This window comes from Onychomys torridus, chromosome 17, assembly GCF_903995425.1.
Source record: "Onychomys torridus chromosome 17, mOncTor1.1, whole genome shotgun sequence".
Classification (NCBI taxonomy): domain Eukaryota; kingdom Metazoa; phylum Chordata; class Mammalia; order Rodentia; family Cricetidae; genus Onychomys; species Onychomys torridus.
The window spans coordinates 60,554,669-60,575,291 of record NC_050459.1 but is presented as its reverse complement, the minus strand read 5'-3'; the positions used below and the strand labels follow the sequence as shown (position 1 = coordinate 60,575,291).

The 20,623-nt window shown below is 49.1% G+C and overlaps 1 protein-coding gene across 2 annotated transcripts in view; it reads left to right on the top strand.

Moving 5' to 3' along the window:
- Lzts1 (leucine zipper tumor suppressor 1) overlaps positions 1-20,579 on the top strand; it is a 55,451-nt gene extending 34,872 nt beyond the window's left edge. For both annotated transcript variants that reach the window (XM_036166843.1, XM_036166844.1), the window contains exons 2-4: positions 10,682-11,149; positions 13,118-13,915; positions 17,434-20,579. In XM_036166843.1, coding sequence (XP_036022736.1) covers positions 10,805-11,149; positions 13,118-13,915; positions 17,434-18,096 — 1,806 coding nt within the window. In that variant the 5' untranslated portion in view covers positions 10,682-10,804 and the 3' untranslated portion in view covers positions 18,097-20,579. The remainder of the gene's footprint in view (positions 1-10,681; positions 11,150-13,117; positions 13,916-17,433) is intronic.
- The last annotated feature ends 44 nt before the right edge of the window (positions 20,580-20,623 follow it).

Here is a 20,623-nt window from a genome sequence, read left to right as displayed (position 1 = left end):
GGGTACTCAATTAGCCCTGGGCACATGCCCCTTAGCCCTTGAGAGACCTCTTTTAGAGAGGTGCCTAGAGGCTGGCCGATCAGTCTGGTGCAGCTGACAGATGCCTGAGACTAGTTTCCTGGGCCTGTGAGGTTGAGCAGCCTTTCTACTGGAGGCAGAAGCATTTCTGCCTAGAAGATGCTGTGAACTCTTCCCCAGTAGCAAGGGGGAATATAGGGAGACCCTTTCTGAAGGGCCTGTGCATGTGTGTGTACTGATACATGAGTATGTGTGTGGTATGCTTATAAAAGTCAAAGGTTGATACCAGGTGTCTTTCTCTGTTGCTGTCTATTTATTGGCAGAGTTTCTCAGTGGAGCTGGAGCTGATTCCTGAGTCCATTCTGGGTTTACAGGTGGCTGCTTGCCTTTATGCAGCTCCTGGAGCTCCAGACTCCGGTCCTAACACTTACACAGTGAATGCCTTGTCCACTGAGCCGGTTCCCCAGTGCCAGGACTCACTCTCTCGATTGAAGACATCTGAGGGTGGAGTTCTTGTATCTTTCCACACTCCCTCCTAATTTCGGAAGGTCTGATTGGCTGCTGCGGTATTAGTTTCCATTGCCATTGCTGTGGCAAAGTACCTTGACAAAAGAGACTTCAGGAGGAAAGGGCTTATTTGGCTCCCAGTTTGGAGGGTTCAATGAAACGTCCTGAAGCAATCCGTATTCTTTCTAGTTAGTTCTGGGGTAGAGGCAACTGGGTTGCATATCCAGATGGGAAAGAGGAGAAGGCGGCACTTACTGCTCTCCCTGGGCTGTGTGTGACCGGGAACGTGTGGGGAGACTGTGTGTGTGTAGGGGAAATCATGGCAGCTGCAGCATGAGACAGCCGTCACATTGCATCTACAGACAGGCAGGAGAGAAGGACAACACCGGTGCTTACTTTCTCCTTCTCATGTAGTCAGGGGCCCTTGCCTATGAAACTGTAACCCCCACATAACTCAGGCTAGAACTCTCTGATACACATGTACCTGGGTCTTTCTCCTAGAGGCTGTCAAGTTCACAGTTTTAGCCATCACAGTCTGCCAGTGTTGTTTTTTTCCTTAATTTTGGTCAATATGTATCTTTATAATTTCCTTTGATGTTGGTGATGGCTGGAGTTGCTATCAGCTGCAGATATCCGACACTCAAGGAAATGGAGATCTGACTGATAGTGGTTCTTCTACCAGATGGGAGTGGGTCTGTCTACCTGTGGTCCTTTGTGGAGAGCGGGTAAGGAGTGTGGTGATGGGCGAGCGTGATGAATGGAACTGAGTGGTTTCTTCCTGTGCACTGTTGTTTGCTGCCAGCCAGGAACAACAGTGAGCAAAGTCTGGAAGGTGAAATGAGGGGCCCAGAGGTGGAATGAGGCAGAACCCAGATCAGTTCATGCTCCCTAACTTCCAGCCTGGCATCTGTCCATTGTGTGGCTCCTCACAGAGAACAGCTGTCCTTCACACTGGACTCTGAAGCAAAGGGTTAAAGCACAGACTGGAAATGGTGGCCTGGCCAGACATACAGGGCAGACAACTGCAGTCTCAGCATTCACCTCCTACACAAAATCACGGGAGAGCATTTCTACACTAGGCCAGAGGGGCCCGGGCTCTAAGCAACTTGGCAACCTCAAGAGTCTTGGCCTTTCAGCTAAATCCGCGTTGCTGTTTAAACTCCTACTTGGGTCTGTACCTGGCATCTCTCTCAGATCCTTGGAAACAGAAACCCAGGCTTAGATTTCTTTGTCTTGGCCAAAGACACTGAACGGGACTACTTTGGGGTGGTAGAGGGTAAATCCACTTCTCTCTGGGGTGATCAGTTGACTCAGACATCTGCACAAGGAGACAGGCCAGGAGGGGGTTTCATCTTCCTTTATAGAGGAAATGGCCTTGAGTAGATGCTAGTCCTCCAGGAGAACTGTGTTCTCCACCATGCTTGTCCATGCTCTGCCCCAAGGGACTGTGTTTATGAATGAGTCCTGGAGAGAGAGCTGAATATAGGAAGAATAAGGATGTGGTTCCAGAACCAAAATTAGAACTTTTTTCTTAGAGGGATGGGCAGGCTGGGGCAGAGCTTTTACCCTACTCAGAAGCTACCAACCATACCTGGAGATAGGACTCACAAAAAACGATCAGATTCCAGCTCCCACTCAAATTCATATGTTCACATATATACACACTTGCTCACATATTCATACAATCATGCCTGCTCTGCTCTAACTCATGTTTGCACATGCATTCATGCATGCACATGCACTCATGCACATAGTCACACATAGTGTTGTTCACAATTATACACACAGTCACACATGTGTTCACATTTGTGCATATACTCATAGTCACATGCTCATATATGCTCTCATACACTTTGTATTCTAATTGGCATGCACACACACACACACACACACACACACACACACACACACACCACACTTATTTATGTATCACCCATAAAGAGTAGTTGGTGCTATTTCTGAATTGTCCCATCTATAAATGGTACCCAGCTGGCCTTGCCCCATTAGTATCTAAAAAGTGTGCTGTAGACCTGAAACTTGAAGTATATAACCTGGTATAGTCCCTTCCCACTTGACTCATACATCATGATGTAGCCTTTACATCATGAGGATTTACACACAGGATGTCCAAGGTCTCTCTAGCTCCCATGTTATGGAAGGTCTCATGGACATGCTATTTGTCCCATCTGGCTGCTACAGGTTTGCTGAGATTCTTCTGACTGAAGTTTCTTTACCCTCAGGGCTCCTCCCAACCCCTCCACAGTGACAACATCTCTTAAGAAAAATCCAGCTACAGATTTGCCCTGCCATAAAGTGACTGACCCTGCCCTTGCCTGGGCAAAGTGTGATTTGGGGGCTTTGTGTCTCATCTTCCTGCTTTCCTTCTTGGCTAATAAGGGGCTCAGGTGTCAGCTGTCCTGGAGGGATTTGGCTAAAAGACTGGGGGGCTTTAAAACCTAGACAGCTTTCAAGACCTCAATAGAACAAATTTAGAAAAACTCTCATGTGTGCCAAAGTTGCCATATATAGGAGAGGTTTTGCAACACAATGGCTAGGTCTGAGCAGAGAACATTTGCAAAGTGAAGAACCAGCTCCCCACAGATGCACCGAGATGGTAGGTGACCTAGCCCTGTGCCTCACCATGACCTGAATGAACGGCAAGAATAGGAGTGAAGTAAACAGCATAACATTTGAATAAGAACCACATAGCATCAATATAGAATACATTACAGTTGTTTTTTTAAAGATTTATTTATTTATTACGGCCAGAAGAGGGCACCAGAGCTCATTACAGATGGTTGTGAGCCACCATGTGGTTGCTGGGAATTGAACTCAAGACCTCTGAAAGAGCAGTCAGTGCTCTTAACCTCTGAGCCATCTCTCCAGCCCATGTTAAAATGTTTTATGATCCAAATATGTTCCTGTCAAATTCATGGGACTGGCTTCCCTTGGGGAGAGAGCTTGGGGAAAATGTGGGAGGGGAGTTCAACTCTGTCATGTTTTATTTCTGAAACCAACATGTCAGCATTTTAACAATTGTCCATACTTCATGGAGTGCTTGAGTTAATTTTTTTAATTGTAAGATTTATTCCTGTGAATTTATTTCCTGTGTCTTGCATACATGCTTGTGTGTGTGTGTGTGTGTGTGTGTGTGTGTGTGTGTGTGTGTGTACGTGTACATGCTGTTTGTGCACCTGGGTGCTTTTAGGGAGTCAGAAGAAGGTTTGGATCCCCCAGAACCGTAGTTACAGACTGCCGTGTGCCACTGTGTAGGTTCTGGGAACTGAATTGGGCTCTCCACAAGAGCAGAACACGCTCTTAGCCTCCCCAGCCCTTGGGTTAGCTTTGAGCGTATTTCAACTTTTAAAACCCTGTATTAAAATAAGAATGAAGATGGCATCGTGGATTGCCAGGAACCAGACCAGCTAAGTTGAGACACAGTACCCTGAGCACTGTGACCCTCACTAGGGGGCCTCCCAGTCTAAACACCTGGTGATCCTATCCCCTTTTTAATTTTCTCGAGACAAGGTCTTGCTATGTAGCCCAGGCTGGTCCCTAATTATTCTCTTGCCTCAGTCTCCTAAGTAGTACACCATCATGCCTGGCCTAGACATTCCTTTGGAAGTCGGTCTCAAACACGCCCATATCTTGGGAACTAGGGCAGCTGGGCCTGAAGTCTGGAGGGGACTGAGGTCATGCTACTCAGTTTCTTTGCTTTGTCACCCTGTCCTGCTCCCATTTCCCATCTTTCTAGTCCCCAGAGGGAGGCAACAAAGTCAAGTCCATACACCAAGGCCAAACTTTCTCCCCTGAGTTCATGTTAGAGTGTGTATTCATGTTTTTAAACTAGGTCAATCAAGGGTCAGGCGCTGATGGCCAAGGAGTCCTCAGAAGTCTTAGGCAAAGAGCTTGTAGAGTGCATTTTTCTGATGAGGGGACAGTAATTCTTATTAAATGCTTGAGAAGCCTAAAAACACAAAAGTGAATCAAATTCAGCCTCATGTTGTGATTGGAAAGTGAGCCCAGGGAAGACTTAAGGCAAGAGAGCATTCAGCCCTTGTACTGTGGTCTCTACCTGCTTCCAAGTTTGGACCCCATATGTGGGGTCTATGTGATGCCCTGTGTGGGGACTGCAGCACTGGGTACTTCTCACAGGAATAGCATTTCTAACAACTGTTCCTGGAAACAGCAAGGGGTCCATGGCATGGCTGTGAGTGCCAAACCAGAAGCCAGTTTGTCCCACCTGCCTCACCTCTTCCAGCCCAGACCCCTCCCTCTAGAAGAAGGGGTTCCAGATGGAAGGAGGGCTGTGGGAGCGAGAGAACCAAGTGAGCAGCTAGAGGCTGCTCATCCTGAGCTTGGCCTTCTCTGCTGTGTGGGCAAGAGCAACAGGATACATATGCATGGATGCTCAGAACTTCTCTCCTGGGCCTGAAGCCTGTGTATGTTATGGGCGAGGGCCAACTGCTTTACTCCATGGGAAGGAAGACCATTGGTTTGGAATTCAGACAAACACCTTTCAACTCCATGCTTCTCCTTCCACTTTCTGGAGGGGTTAAACAAGAATGTGTCACATCTGTTTAAGCCCCGATTTCCTTTGAAGAGGAGAGTGCAGAACAGGAGTGGAGAAAGAGTGACCGAGGCATCCCTTCCTGTTCCCACCTAAGGGTCAGAATTTTGGGCTTTGGTTATCTTGCCCGTTTCCTGTACTAGTGTAGTAAAGCTCAATGCAGGCTGGGGCTGGAGGAGAGGTGAATGTCAGTGCTGCTGGGGAGCAGGGAGGGAGTTCCTGAATTTCCCCGGGTAGGGATTCTGAGAAATGGAGGCTGTTTGGGGTTCCTGTCCTCTGCAGAGCTCCTCAGACATGATGTTTGCTACTAACTCATCTGTGAAGTTCCTAAGAGCTCGTGCAGCCTAGGCTACCCTACCACACTCAGAGTGGCATCTTTCCCCTTCTTTCCCTCTTCCCAAATCTCTTAAGATCTATATATGGCTCTGGCTTTTTCCCTTGGCCAATGAAATCTTGTTTCCCAGGCATTGGAAGGTGCCCTTTCACCCTGTCCTTGAAGAGGAGAGAGGCATCAAGTCTGATGGGGGTGGCTGAGAACAAGGCTGAGTTACAACCAAGTTTGCTTGGAATGCTCTCTGAGTTGACGGTAGAACAAGTCTAGATACTTAGGAGTAGTCAGCTTGGTTTCAAGTGGATCTCAGAGAAGCCTGGAACTTGATAGCTCCCTGAATGGTAAGACCTGAGGGTCTACAAACTAAGGGAGAGGACTGTCCTTAGGACCAGAGGCATCTGTCCTTTGTCCACACCTCTCTTTTCTTCTAATGCTCTTTGTTTTCTCTCAATTCTGAGCACCCAGTATGAAGTTTGTGCACAGCAAGTCAGAGTCACCCAGGCTGCCACTCAGGGTGCCCAGAACCTCCTGGTATTTGTATTTAAAGGAAGTGAAGATGTGGCTGGAGGCTCTGGTCCTTGTTTTCTCCTCTAGGTTCTCTTCCAATTTTAGGGTCTCACGTTGGTGGTCATTGGGACAGGAGCTAAACATCTCTGAGTCATCCTCAACAGCATGTGATAGTATAGAGCTATGTTTAGCTAACAGATGGTGACATACAGATCTAAGTTCAAGGCCCCCATTGCTCAGGGGTGAGCTGCCTGACTGAGGCATTACAGTTGCTCTCTGAGCTGCTGATTAATCTTCCTCAGTTTTGTTCTGGTTGCCACAGATGACAAAGGATTTGTTGACACAGAATTCAAATATGGTGGAGATATGTGCAATAAAGTACATTTTAAAATAAGAGTGTTATAGGCGAAAGGGATTATTAGATGGAAAATAAGAGGGTTGGTTGTGGAAAGCAGTGAAGGAGCTTTGCCTGTCTAGGATACCAGGAGGTGAGTTGAGAGCAAAGGGCAAGAGTCACGTTTATGGAGGCTAGGCAGGCCAAGAGCAGGTGAGCGTGCCGAAGTGGACAAAGCCTCTTGTGCTTGCTGCACAGAGAGAAGCAGTGCGGCTGTGACTGTGGATGTCAGTACAGGGCATGGGATGTGGAGAGGGGCCTTAAGATTGACTGTGAGCATGATGGGAAGCCTGCAAGGGTTTGCACTGTAGATACACAGCATTTGTGATGTGTGTAACAAACAAATGGGGAAAGGCATTGGCCATCTCACCTTTGATGCAAGAGCCAGGGGAGAGGAGATGGCAGGCATCACAGCCATACACAGATCGATTCACTTGTATGTTTATCACTGGCCTTCCTTGCTGCTGCACTAGAATACCAGACAGAAGCAACTTACAGGAGGCGAGGAAGGTTGATTTCACCTCAGAGTCTGAGCGGGTCGCACAGCCTGTCAAGGCAGAGAAAACATGGTGGCCAGGGTGTGCAATTGGGGCTCCTCACGGTTTTTGTTTTGTGGGTTTTTTTCCGTCTCTGTGTGTATGTGTGTTCACATGTATATGTGTACACACATATGGAGGTGCACAGGTATCCATTTGTACCTGGAGGCCAGAAGTTGGTGTCAAGCATCCTTCTTCATCCAAGCTCTGGTATCTACCCCTCTCTATTGAAACCAGGTCTCTAACTTGAACCTTGGGCTTGTCGATTCGAACCAGCTTGCTCTGAGCATCCTCCTGAGCACTGGAATTGCACGTGCGTCACCATGCCTGCCCTATACTTATGGATTCTGGGAATCTGAATTCCAGGCCTCCCACTTGCATGGCAAGCCCTTCATCCATGGACCCATCTCTGCAGCCCTGCTGCTCACGTCTTGATGGATCAGGAAACAGAGAACTCTGGATGAAACAAGAACTGGCTATGTCCCTCTTGCTTTAATCATATGGCCTGTCAGATCCCAGTCCAAAAGGTTCCACAACTTCCCAAAACAGTGCCACCATCTGGGACCCAAGTATTCAAATACATACGCTGATGGGAAGCCATTAGCATGCAAACTTAATACACACATGCCCCATATTGCAGTTACACTTCATCTGTCACTGGCTTTTGAAGGCACCATGCTGTCATAGGCTTCTGTTTATCCTAGACATATCTGTAGGGGCGCACATCCAGTGCCAAGCATCACACTGCACTCCATAAGCATGCTCCATCTTCCTACAGTCCCTATTTAAGTGTGGACATTTCAGCCAGGCTTGCTGGTTCATCTGTGATCTTAGCACTTGGGAGAGTAAGGCAGCAGGATTGACTTGAGCTTGAGGGCAGCCTGAGCTGTCTAGTATCAACTCAGCCAGAGCCACACAGGAAGACCCCCAAAACAATAAAAGTTGGTTTTCGTATTGAAATTTTTCTTAGCCAAAGCCAGTGGACTGGCCTTACAACATGGCATGTATAATCCTCACCAATGTATACTTGCTCTGCAAGAAAGAAGGAGCCATCTGCCCAGGAGGTATAATGGGAATGGCAAGGTGGGTCACTGGGTAAAGGCACTTGCCACCAAGCCTGAGGGCTCGAGTTTGATCCCATGAATCCACACAATAGAAGGCAGGACCTAGTCTTGAGTAACACAGTGTGCAGAATGCAGGAGAGCCTTTTGACTGAAGGTCCTCCTATACATGGACAGCCTCCGCTCCCATCGTCCTCCCTGCTTCCTGGGCTTGCTCCCTGAACCCATCCATCCCCAGACTTGTCTCTCTGCGGCTGCAACTCCTTATCAGCTGTCTCTGCACACTCACACCTTTGCTGTAAATCTGCAGCTCCGGTGCCTCCCTCACTGCCTCCAGCCTACTCCATCAAGCCCAGGTACCCATCAGCTTTCACAAACCTACAGTCTCAAACCAACCCCTGTTCTTCAGCTCAGCTCACCTACAGTTGCTCAGCTTGTGATCTTTCTTGTTTCAATTAGTAACAAATCCTTGGCTGCTTTATAAAAACATTAACATTAAAAAAATTAATTCTTAAAGTTATTTATTTGCTTTTTCTATTTCTCTCTCTTTGTTTCTTCTTTCGTGTGTGTGTGTGTGTGTGTGTGTGTGTGTGTGTGTGTGTACACTCACGTGCATGCTAGGGAGAGAATCTAGGTCCTTGTGCATGCTTGGTAACTTCCCTACTGTTAATAGAATTTAAAATAAAAGCCTGGGCTTTGGCAGCCCCAATAAGCTAGGCTCTGCCAACCATCCCCAGGATACCAATTAAAGAGACAAGCACTAGCGAACAGTCAGAGAAGGGGATTTATTTAGTGTGGACGTGTGGGGAGGAGGAATAGGTGAAGGGTAAGTGGTACTCCTGTTCAAGTCCATCTCCAGAGTAACTGATTTGAGGTTTGACCTGAGGGCTGGGATAACACATAATTAAGCAATCCTGGTAAAGGGTTGGTCCGGTCCATCATGGACTTAGTCACTCCTGCAGGGTGCTCCCATAAGTTGTCAGAACTGTGTGAAATCTCCTGAGAGGCAACAACCCTCTCTGGCTGTCAGGAGGGCTTCAGATCCCACCCCTCAAGATTCCTAGGGAAACTTTAATTCTTTGAGACCTTTTGTTTCAGTGTCTCTCTAGAATGTCTTCTCTGTTGCCAGGGCATTACCAATGAAGGACATCCTCCAGCCTCCGTCCTCCCAGACCCCACAGGGCCCTCCTTGACTTCTCTTTCTCTCACTCACTTTCCTAAGTCCGTCTGCAAACCCTGTCAGATCAGCCTTGAAAGTACACATAAAACAGTACCCAGTGACTCCGGCCCACCTGAATCAGTCCCTACAACAGCTAAGCCCCTCTGCAGCCCCTTTACCCAGCTGCCCCAGTGGTCTTCCACAGCACAGGAAATGAAGTTGTCCCTTCCTTACATTCCTCTCTGTCTCAGTAGAGCTAAAATCCTGGCCGTTGCCCAGCTTCCTGCTCTGTGGACCTACCTGCGGGCTCTCTGCCTGCTGCTGATGCTGCTTCTCCAGTTTGCCTTACCAACCTCATGGCTTTCCAGTCAGGATGGTGTCCTAGCTGGCCCCAAGGACAGCCTCGGGTTCTCAGGCCTTTTCTACCTGTAGCTTCTTGAAGCTTTGTCCTTCCCAGATTCCCATGTCCTGTTTCTCAGGTTTTTGAGATCGCCTCTAAGGAACTCGGACAACATCATTGTGGCTTTAAAGGCCATAACTAGAATAATTTATGAAGAATATAGGCATGTTCAGCTCCCAGTTGTGAAGCCTAAGAAGTTCAAGAAGGTTAGGACATTCACATCTGGTCAAGTCCTTCTTTCTGTGAAGAAGGATGCTCTACCCCCTGGGGTGGGGGATTGTACAGGACAGCACATTTCCAGATAGAGAAAGTGTCCAAGTATGCACATTTCCAGATAAAGCAAGTGTCCAAGTATGGACATTTCCAGATAGAGCAAGTGTCCAAGTATGCACATTTCCAGATAGAGGAAGTGTCCAAGTATGCACATTTCCAGATAGAGGAAGTGTTCCAGTATGTACATTTCCAGATAGAGCAAATGTCCCAGTATGTATCTTTCTTGTTCCTCCTCTTCCTCTTCCTCCCTGTTCCCCCTTTCTCCTTTTCTAAAAAAATGAGTTCTGACTATGATGTAGCCTAGGCTTTTTCTGTTTATTTAATGCACAGCCCAGGCTACCCTTGAATTTTCCATCCTTCTGCCTCTACCCTCTAAGTGCCGGGATTATAAGTATGTGCTACCACACCTGGATTTACTTCCTCTTACAGAGCCACTAATGCTATCATGAGGCCCCCTACATCACAATCTCATCTAAAACTAGTGAGTTCAAATCACATTCCCCAATACCATGAGCGTATGTCATTGGAGATGGATGCGTCTAAACCTCAGTACTCCCTGGGCATACAGAACTCTGTGCCCCTCCCCATAAACATCCTGACTTCTCCTTAGCATAGTATTTGAAATGGGTCCTGTAGATTAGGTATGGGCTCTCTATCCATATGGTGATACATGGGTAGTGACACATGGGTTCCATGATCCTGTACAGTGTTTCAGCTTCCACTGGATGCCACTGCATAGGATGACACCTAACTCTGGCCTGTTCATATCATCAGAATGATGGAAACACTCATAGATGGAAAGGCAGAGCTAGCATCTGACTGACACATTTCTCTACCACCCAGGTTTCATGGTAGGAATAACATTCCTGACATCATCATGGCGGTGCTGTGTCTAGGTCTATGATCTCTCTGTGTCTCTTTCCAGGTCCATGGCTCCCCCAGGCTCTGAGAGGGTTTTGCTCTGACTACAGAACCCAGGACTGCATTTTGCTGCTACAGTGTCTCCAGGCCCCTGTTGTACCCTGCCGGCCCTTGGCCACGTGTCACCATGGGTAGTGTCAGCAGCCTCATCTCAGGCCACAGCTTCCACAGCAAGCATTGCCGCGCCTCACAGTACAAGTTGCGCAAATCCTCCCACCTCAAGAAGCTCAACCGCTACTCGGATGGGCTGCTGAGGTTTGGCTTCTCCCAGGACTCGGGACGCGGCAAGTCCAGTTCCAAAATGGGCAAAAGCGAAGACTTCTTCTACATCAAGGTCAGCCAGAAGGCCCGAGGCTCCCACCGCCCAGACTACACAGCCCTATCCAGTGGGGACATGGCGGGGCAGGCTGGGATAGATTTTGACCCAGCCACCCCGCCTAAGCTCATGCCCTTCTCCAATCAGCTGGAAATGGTAAGTGAGGTTCTTTGACAAAGGTGTCTGGGGGAGTTGGAACAGTGTGAGTAGCAGGGATGAGTACCTTGATCCAAGCATTTAGGCCTTCAAGAGGCCAGAGAAGCAGTGGAAAGAGCAGAAGTATTTGGCCTCACTGCAGAAATCAAAAGTCTATCCCCTAAACCAGAAATTTTAGGTTTGCCCTGCAGCAGAGGCAAAGGGGAATCCCAGCCTTCCTGGACTCTGCTCTGACATAACCTGGGTGGTTCAAGTAGGCCAAATGTCAGCCAGTTCACAGGCTAGGGAAGAAGAGGGGCTCTTACCCCCTGGAAGAGCCAACAGGAGGAGGAAGATGCTCTCTAGAGGCTTCTAGGAGGTGAGCATTCTCACCCTGCCCTACCTGTGGTTTGGTTTCTGGTCCCCCTTGGCTGGAGAAGGGCCTTAGGATTTTGTTCTTGTCCAATGAGCAAGGATGCCCACAAAGAGCCCTGGGTATTTAGAAATCTAGCCCTCCAACAGTTCAGGCTCTCATAAGCCTCACTAGTGCACATTGGAAACAAGTTCCCTATTTAGTCCCCACGGCCACTCTGTGGCAGAGTCAATCAATGGCTTGAAAACACAGGTTAAATACCCCTTACCCAAAATGCTTGGGAACAGGAGTTCCAGGAGTTTCAGGGTTGTTTTCCTTCAGACTTTGAAATATTTGTACAGACCTAATGAGACATCTAAGCACAATATTCATTTATGTTTCATATATGCCTGACACACAAAAGTGGAAGATGATTATATAATGTTTTAAATGATTTCTGCACAAAACAAAAATCTCCTAGCGTGTGTCTTTTTTCTCCCCACTCTTGGAATCTTTGTCTGAACTCAAAGCCTTGCAGATTCTGGAGCATTTCAGATCTGAGATTTTTTAGGGCCAGGAATTCTCAACCTAGATTAAGAAAGATACCCGTGTTTGCACAGAGCTTTCCAAACAAAGGCCTTGTGAAGGGCAGAGTCCTCCTCTGAGGGATACTGCAAGTTTTAGAATACTTCCAACCTAGACTGGAAGTAGTGATTTACAGTCTTGTGCTAGGCTCCGTGGAAGAGGCGGAGGGGAAGTAGGTGCTGAGTGGATGCAGCCTGCTGTCCTAACTGTGTACCACATCTCTGTCCCCACCCAGCCTCTCTAGAGGGCAGGACCAGGTGGCAGTGGTTGCTGTTAGTGCCTAGGCCATCACTGAAGATGTTCTTAGGTACAGAGGTTGTGTGTGTGTGTGTGTGTGTGTGTGTGTGTGATTGAGACAGAGTCTTACTATGTAAGCCTTGGCTGCCTGGAATTCTCTATATAGACCAGGATGGCTTGGAACTCACAGAGATCTGCCTGCTTCTGCCTCCCAAGTTAAATAACTAAAGGCATATGCATTCATGCCTGGCCTTAGAGTGTTTTATTATTTTGTAAGATTTGCTTATTTTAATTTTTTTATGCATATGAGTCTTTGTCTACAGGTATGTATGTGTACCACGTGTGTGCCTGGTACCCACAGAGGCTGGAACTAGAGTTACGAAACAGTTGTGAGCCACCATATGAGTGTGAGGAATAGAATCTAGTGCTCTTAACCACTGCCTCCAGCTCCCTCAGAGGGTTTCTTAATCACGGTGGACTGAGGTGGGTGAGATAGCTCAGCAAGCCTGACAACCTGGCTTCCACATGGTGGAAGGAGAGAACTGACTCCTTCCTATAAGCTGTCTTCTGACTGCCACCTGTATGCTGTGGCATGGATGTACACAGACACATACAAGTATACAAGAGAAGCATTCTATACTCGTCCGGTCCAGAGCTAATGACAAGGTTTGGGGTGGCTACCAACCAAGAAGGGTGTCACTGGGGCTCCTTGCTCAGGTGGGCTCATGAGGGTGGCATATGTGCACCCACAGTGAGGAAAGGTGAGATGAGTCTGGAAGGGACATTCAAGCCTGTGTGGTCCTTTGTTTCCCTAGAGCTCAGACAAGGGGGCAGTGAGGCCCACTGCCTTCAAGCCTGTGCTGCCACGGTCGGGAGTCATCCTCCACTCTTCACCGGAGAGTGCCAGCCATCAGCTTCACCCCATGCCTCCAGACAAGCCCAAGGAACAGGAGCTGAAGCCGGGCCAGTGCTCAGGGGCACTTTCTGACTCGGGCCGGAACTCCATGTCCAGCCTGCCCACACATAGCACCACCAGCAGCTACCAGCTGGATCCTCTGGTCACCCCCGTGGGGCCTACCAGCCGTTTTGGGGGTTCAGCCCACAACATCACACAAGGCATCATCCTTCAGGACAGTAACATGATGAGCCTAAAGGCTCTGTCATTCTCTGATGGGGGCAGCAAGCTGGCTCACCCAGGCAAGGGAGACAAGGGCTCGTCCTGTGTGCGTTCCCCGCTCTCCACGGATGAGTGCACCATCCAGGAGCTGGAGCAGAAGCTGCTGCAGAGGGAAAGTGCGCTGCAGAGGCTGCAGCGCAGTTTCGATGAGAAGGAGTTCGTCTCTGGTCAGACCTTTGAGGAGCGGCCAAGGCGAACCCGGGACGAGCTGGAGTGCCTGGAACCGAAGAGCAAGCTGAAGCCAGCCTCGCAGAAGAGCCAGCGCACACAGCAGGTGCTCCAGCTGCAGGTGCTGCAGCTGCAGCAGGAGAAACGGCAGCTACGGCAGGAGCTCGAGAGCCTAATGAAGGAGCAGGACCTGCTGGAGACCAAGCTGCGTTCCTACGAGCGGGAAAAGACCAACTTCGCCCCTGCGCTGGAGGAGACCCAGTGGGAGGTAAGACCCCACTAGTCCTGCCCAGGCTTTGCTGACAGCTACCACATCTGTGCAGGCAAAGCAGCATCAACACCGAGCGCTGGGCGTCTGGGCTAGAGACAGCTTTATGTATGACTAAGGAAGGGACTTCTGAATGAAGTAGCGTGGGGGATGCTCTGAGTCAGTTCTATGACTCCTGCTCGGTCCATCATCATCCTCATGGCCCCCAGTCATTGCATTTACTAGCCTGGTCTTTGGTGGGTAAGCCAAGACCCGGACAAGGGAGGCTCAACTGGGCTGCCTGAGGGCTGAGCTCACGTATGGAAGACTAGAAAGACACATAGACATGCCGGTGTTTGTTGGGTCTGAGGACGCTAGAGAAGGAATGGGTCTAGTTGGTGCTTTGGGGGAAGGGGCCCTAACCACTGCCACGAGTGTGGGTAATAAGGGATGGAAAAGCCCCTCCTTGCTGAGGTGTATTCTACTTGATCAGCTGAGATTTAAACATGGGGGAAGAAGAAAAAGGACAAACAGATTCACAGTCACACTTTGGAGGCAGATTTTGTTTTCTTTTGGTTTTTTTGTTTGTTTGTTTGTTTGTTTGTTTTGTTTTCCTTTTTGTGTGTGTGGGTTTGGTTTTGTTTTTTGTTTTTGTTTTTTTGTGCTGGAGATTAAACCTATGGCCTCAAGTTTGCTAGGAAAACACTCCTTCACTGGTCTATTTCTTCAGCGCTTCGGTCGTTTTGGAATCAGTCATGTGAACCCGGCCGGGCTGGAGAGCAGTCAGGATCCCCTCATGAATCCTGCTAGTTGGAAAGTAACTTTTCTTCCTGAGCAGCCCTCATGGGCCAGGCAGGCAGGCAGGGTGTGTGCACATCAGTGCTGCTGTTCAGTCCAGAAAATTCTATGTAAGGAAGGAGAGCAGCTGTTCTATTTGGATGGATTAGCATCAGGCCTGGATGGGGTAGCCCACCATCAGCAGCCTAGCCATAACTGCCAGGAGCTTCCTGTCCTCACTCTGTAAAGTCACAAGTAGTCACAAGAAGGGTGAAGAAAGGGACCTTTTGTGCATCTCAGAGATAAGTAGTGAGTGTTGGCCTTTGCCATCCATCCTTAAGGTCCAGTCTGGAACCAAGTTGGATATTGCAATGATTTTGTTCCTACCTTGGCTAGTCAGGATACTTAGCAAAACAAGAAAAAAAAAGTAATAAATAGTGACAAATATTGTTATAAACCCATTTAACTTACAGGGAATTTAGAAAGTGCCGTGTTCTCCTATCTAATCCTTATAACCACATTATGAAGTAGATATGTTACAGTTTTTCAGTTTATAATTAAGGAAACGGATGCACAGATCAGTTCCGATAGCATAGAGCTGGCTAAGTGACTTGGTTAACATCTGATACATATGAAAGATCAATGCTAGGATTTAACTATAAGAATGTGGGCTGGAAGTGCTCTTTTTATTATTTCTTTATGTAGGGGGTGGGCATGTACATGCTACAGCCCAAATGTGGAGGTCAGAGGGGAACTTTCCGGAGTTGGTTCTTTTTACCGTGTGGGTCCCAGGGACAGAACCTAGCTCGGCAGAGTTGGAGACAAACGTGTTTATCCCGTGAGCCATTTCACCTTAACTCTCCACAGAGTTCACACATTTAATTGCTTGTTGCCTCCATGCTAATGTGTGTCAGCTTCACCTGGTGCAGAAGTGAATCCAACCAGGATTCGAAGCCCGCGCTTTAAAGCGATTGTCCTAACTCCCTCTATCAGACTAGGCTTGCTATGCTTTTCAGGTTGTTTGTTTTGTTTTTTGTCTTCGTAACAAAATGCACAAGAGGTGCCATTACAAAGAGGAAAGGTTTGTAGTATTGGAGGCTTCACTTCATGACCAATTGTCAAACAGACTGTGATGAAGCAGCATGTCATGATTGGGGCATGTTGTAGCTGGAGGGTTTCTCTCCGGCTCCCGCCAAGCCCCTGCAGTCCCACAGCCTCATAAAATAATCACTCAGACTCTTATAAAATAATCACTCAGACTCTTATATTACTTTAAAATTGTATGGCCATGGCAGGCTTCTTGCTATCTAGTTCTTATATCTTAAATTAACCCATTTATATTCGTCTATAAGTTGCCATGTGGCTCGTGGCTTACCGGTATCCTAACATCTGTTTCTCATGACAGCAGCTGGCAGCGTCTCCTCACTCAGCTTTCCACTTCCCAGACTTCTCTCTTTTTGTCCTGCCTGTACTTCCTGTCTGGCTACTGGCCAAACAGCATTTTATTTATTAACCAATCAGAGCAACACATTCAGAGCATACAGAACATCCCACAGCAGCATGTGGCCAAGTATCTGTCACCTCACAGGCGGGAAGCAAAGAAGAGATTAGCGTCCTGCAGTCCCCCTCAAGGGTCAATGACCTAAACATCTTCTACTAGGCCTTAGTGCTAAGAGGTTCCTCTACCTCTCAGTGTTACCACATTGGAAACCAGGCTTTTAACACCTGGGCTTTGTGAGACATTCAAGGTTGGGCTTGGCCTTGTCAAGAAATTCTGGGCTCTAGCTGTGCCTGGTGGTGAGGCTAAGTGTTCTTCTTTACATTAGTCAGAGTTTCATTGGGAGCAAAGCTTTACTGGGAAAGGAAGAGGGGAAATACAGGGGTGGTGGCCTTTAGTTTTGTTCCAACAGTCTATTCTGTGGTGCCAAGCCCTGGCCTTCAAGTCTAGCTGGCTTTGGTCACCAGGCTTCCTTTTTTGGTGGGGGAAGGTTCATGATGGGAATCAAACCCAGAGCTTCATGCATACTAGGCACACATTTTTTTTTTCTTTTTTCATGCTTTTTTTTTTTTTTTTTACTTGGAGATGGGAGGAGGTGTCTGAGACAGGCTTGATATGTATAGGCTGGTGTGGATGGACCACGACTTCAAACCATACCATGACCCTAAATAATGCTTATGACCCCAAAGAGCCAAGACCCCAGAGACACACTGATCTGACTTCATTGTGCTCTTGACCCAATTTTGATGGCCAATGGGTGAGGTAGTTGGGGAAGCCAGGAAGGGAGAAAGACCACAACTCATCATTTGGCAGATGTGTAGTGGACACTGCCTGTGATCCCACATTGGATGGCTAGCCTTTGAGGTGCAGCAGGACAAGGTGAAATAGTCTTACCCCAGAGGTGAGTGCAGGGGTGGGTACATACAGGTGTGAGGTCTGTGTATTTGCATCCTGAAGCCGATATCCCCAGTGTTGAAGGTAGGTGATGGAGCTAAGAGCAGTATGCAGAGTAAGCCATTGATTATTGAGTTGCATATAGCCTTGGGTTTGAGCACAGACTGGGATGTGGAGCCTGAACTGGAGACGAGGCAAACACTTGGAAATGCGGGCAAGGAAAATAGATCGTTTACATGCACGAGAACTGTGTTCAAGGCACTCTGTTAGGAGCAGCCTCAACCCTTTAGGAAGTGGAAATGTCATCTTGGTTAGGATGCCAATCACTGCTGGCACCGTGTCTCATTCTTTCTCACCCCACCCTTGGCAGGTGTGCCAGAAGTCAGGTGAGATCTCTCTTCTGAAGCAACAGCTCAAAGAGTCCCAGATAGAGGTGAACACTAAGGCCAGTGAGATCCTCAGTCTCAAGGCACAGCTGAAGGACACCCGGGGCAAGCTGGAGGGCATGGAGTTGAAGACACAGGACTTGGAGAGTGCCCTGCGAACCAAGGGGCTGGAGCTGGAGGTCTGTGAGAATGAACTGCAGCGCAAGAAGAACGAGGCAGAACTACTGAGAGAGAAGGTGAACCTTCTGGAGCAGGAGCTGCTGGAGCTGCGGGCCCAGGCAGCCCTGCATCGAGATGCTGCCTCCCTGGGGCCTCTGGGGGTTGGGCCTACTTTCTCAGAGGACATCCCTGCCCTGCAGCGTGAGCTGGAGCGGCTTCGGGCTGAGCTGAAAGAGGAGAGGCAAGGCCATGACCAGATGTCCTCAGGCTTCCAGCATGAGCGGTTGGTGTGGAAGGAGGAGAAGGAGAAAGTGATTCAGTACCAAAAGCAGCTGCAGCAGAGCTACTTGGCCATGTACCAGCGCAACCAGCGTCTAGAGAAGGCCCTGCAGCAGCTGGCCCGTGGGGATGCGGCGGGGGAACCCTTTGAAATTGACCTGGAGGGAGCTGACATCCCCTACGAGGACATCATAGCCACTGAGATCTGAGGGGCTGCCTAGGGGATGGAGGGATGGGGACTGGACCCCAGAAGGCAGGGAGGGCTGAGTATGTTCAAAAAGGCATTTTTGAGCCCCCCCTGAGAGAAGTCAACTCTGGGGCCCAGACTCAGGAGTCCCCAGTGGTGGGTAGGGGTCACCACATAGCCTTTGCTCCCCTCTTGCCTTTTCCAGTCTAACTAACCCTGCTGCTTATTGAACCTTGATCTCCGAACTCCAAACTCTCCTAGAGATGTGTTCAGGGAGCTTCATGTACTGGTTGATGTTTCCTTCAACTTTGGTCTCATTCAAAGTAGTGAGAAAAGCAGTCCACCAGGGAAGGGGGCAACTGCCATACAGGCCAAATGGCTACCCAAGGACAGACACATCTTCCCTGTCATCCCCAAACCCCTGTCATCCCCTAGGCATATTGGGATGCCTTGACATAGAAAGAAGCCATGCACAACCAGAAGCCTTGGACACTCTTCACTATGGCCTGTTCTCCGACTGTGGAGGTCGAGGGTTGGGCTGCCACGCAGTTTACCCAGCAAGCCATGGGACGAGGGGATGGATGGACAGTCCTACATTACAGACCCTCCACAGGCCTCACAGAGGTCAGAGTGAGAGGGAGAGGCAGAGAACATGGCAGACAGAGGGATTCAGAGTCTCAAGTGAGCTGCACAGCCCCTCTGACCTCAGCGGTCATTCTTTTTAAAGCCATAGACATTGGGGTCCCAGGTAGGGTACAGGAAATGACATGAGGCATAGCTTCCCGGCTGTTCCAGGGGAGCCTGCTATTTCATCAGCCGAGGCCAAAGCAGGGACTTCCTGAATGGTTCAGTTGACCAGCAGCCAAGATGGAATCTGCCCCACTCCCCAACATCAGGCTCTTGCTTGGATCCAGAACTTAGTGTGTGTGGGAGCTGGGCATTAGCCTTCCTGGCCTATAGCCCAAGACAGCAGCAGCTCTTCCCCTAAGGCATCTTCAGTGCTACATTATGAATCCTCATAGACTGGGAAGGGTCACCAGAGTGCCAAGTGGGTTGGAGTCGAGGCGGGAGGGTACATACACAGAGCCTTGTGAATAGCCCGTGCCACTCACTCTCCTCCCTCCATGTGGAGCCCCATGCTGCAAAGATTCAGTCTAGAGAGCATCATGTGATCCTGTGGGAGCCTGGATTTAACCTTTGAAGATATCCAGTGCTAGGGGCAGAGGGAAGTACAGTTGCTTAGTTCAAGGAATTATCTTCTTCTCTCCCTCCCCCTCCCATTCTGTATTTCCAAAGCAAGCCAGATTAAGCAGGCAGCCAGGCTGCTCCATATTCTATTTTTGGCTCTTACCACAGCTGTTGTCGGTAGGACACCCAGCCCTTGTTGGATTCCTGAGCCATGTGCTTGCCTGGTGGGCGGGACCCAGGGAATAGAAGATGTAAGGGAGCGTCTGGGTGCTTGGCAGTCCAGGAACCAAGTCTAGCTCTACCTCCCTAATGCTGGCCCCTAGAGTCTCTGGGTGGACCCCAGCCCGCTGTCCTTGTCTTTCCGTGGGCTTTCTTTCCTGCCTAGTGTCTGCAGGCTAGGCGCCTCCCCTGTAGATGGCACTGCTGTCTGATCCTGGGGTTAGGCTTGGCTTCCCCAGCTGACTGCCAATGTCATACTGTCTTCTGGTCTACCATTTCCCATAGTCACATGCTTGATTTAAACCTGGAATCTACAGGCCAAAGATGACATCCCCCACTTGCAGGGTCATACTCTCCACTGGGCACAGTTCACAGCCCAGATAAAAAGTCCATGGCCCTCAGTCCTTCGTTCTCTACCAGTCTGTGCCTTGTTTGAGTCCTCCTTCCCAATGAGACTGTCTAACAGAGGGGAACAAGATGAGGGTTAGTTAGCTGCCCCTCCCTAAACCGGGGGACTTCACCTTCTGAAAGAACAGTCAGAAGCTCAGTGCTGTGCCATGGAGTCCTTGTCCAGGAAGAAGCGAGTGTCATGCCTGGAGCAGGCACACAGGCACAAAGCTTGCACTCTGTCTCTGTGCTGGGTACCTTCTACTCACAGGGAATTTTGCCCACGACACTGCCCAGTGGCCCTGCCCCAGGTCATCTTTGAGACCTTTGCATGGGACTTGTCCAACAGTCAAGATGGCAGATACCCGCCCAAGATGACTAGGCCCCAAGGCACCTCCAAGATGCAACTGTGCTGTAACCCAGTAACCTTGCCTTCCTGTGGGCTTTCTTTCCTTCTCTGTCCTAAAGCATTCTCGATATCTGTGGTCCATGCCCATGTTGGAAGACTTAGATTGAAGAGTCATTGAGTGGGGACTGGGGTGTGTGGACTCAGGGCAGACAAGTAGCCAGCCATGGTTTGTCTCTCAGATCCATGCTGTTCTCCAGATGTGCCTGGCCTGGAAAGGCGGCTGCTCTCCGAAGGAAGAATACCAGCCAGCATCGCCTCACAGAAAGGGCCTGCCTCAGGTCTTGTAATGCCCAGACTCCCATGGGGCAATACCCACAGTCATATGTGTGTATGTGTACTTCTATAT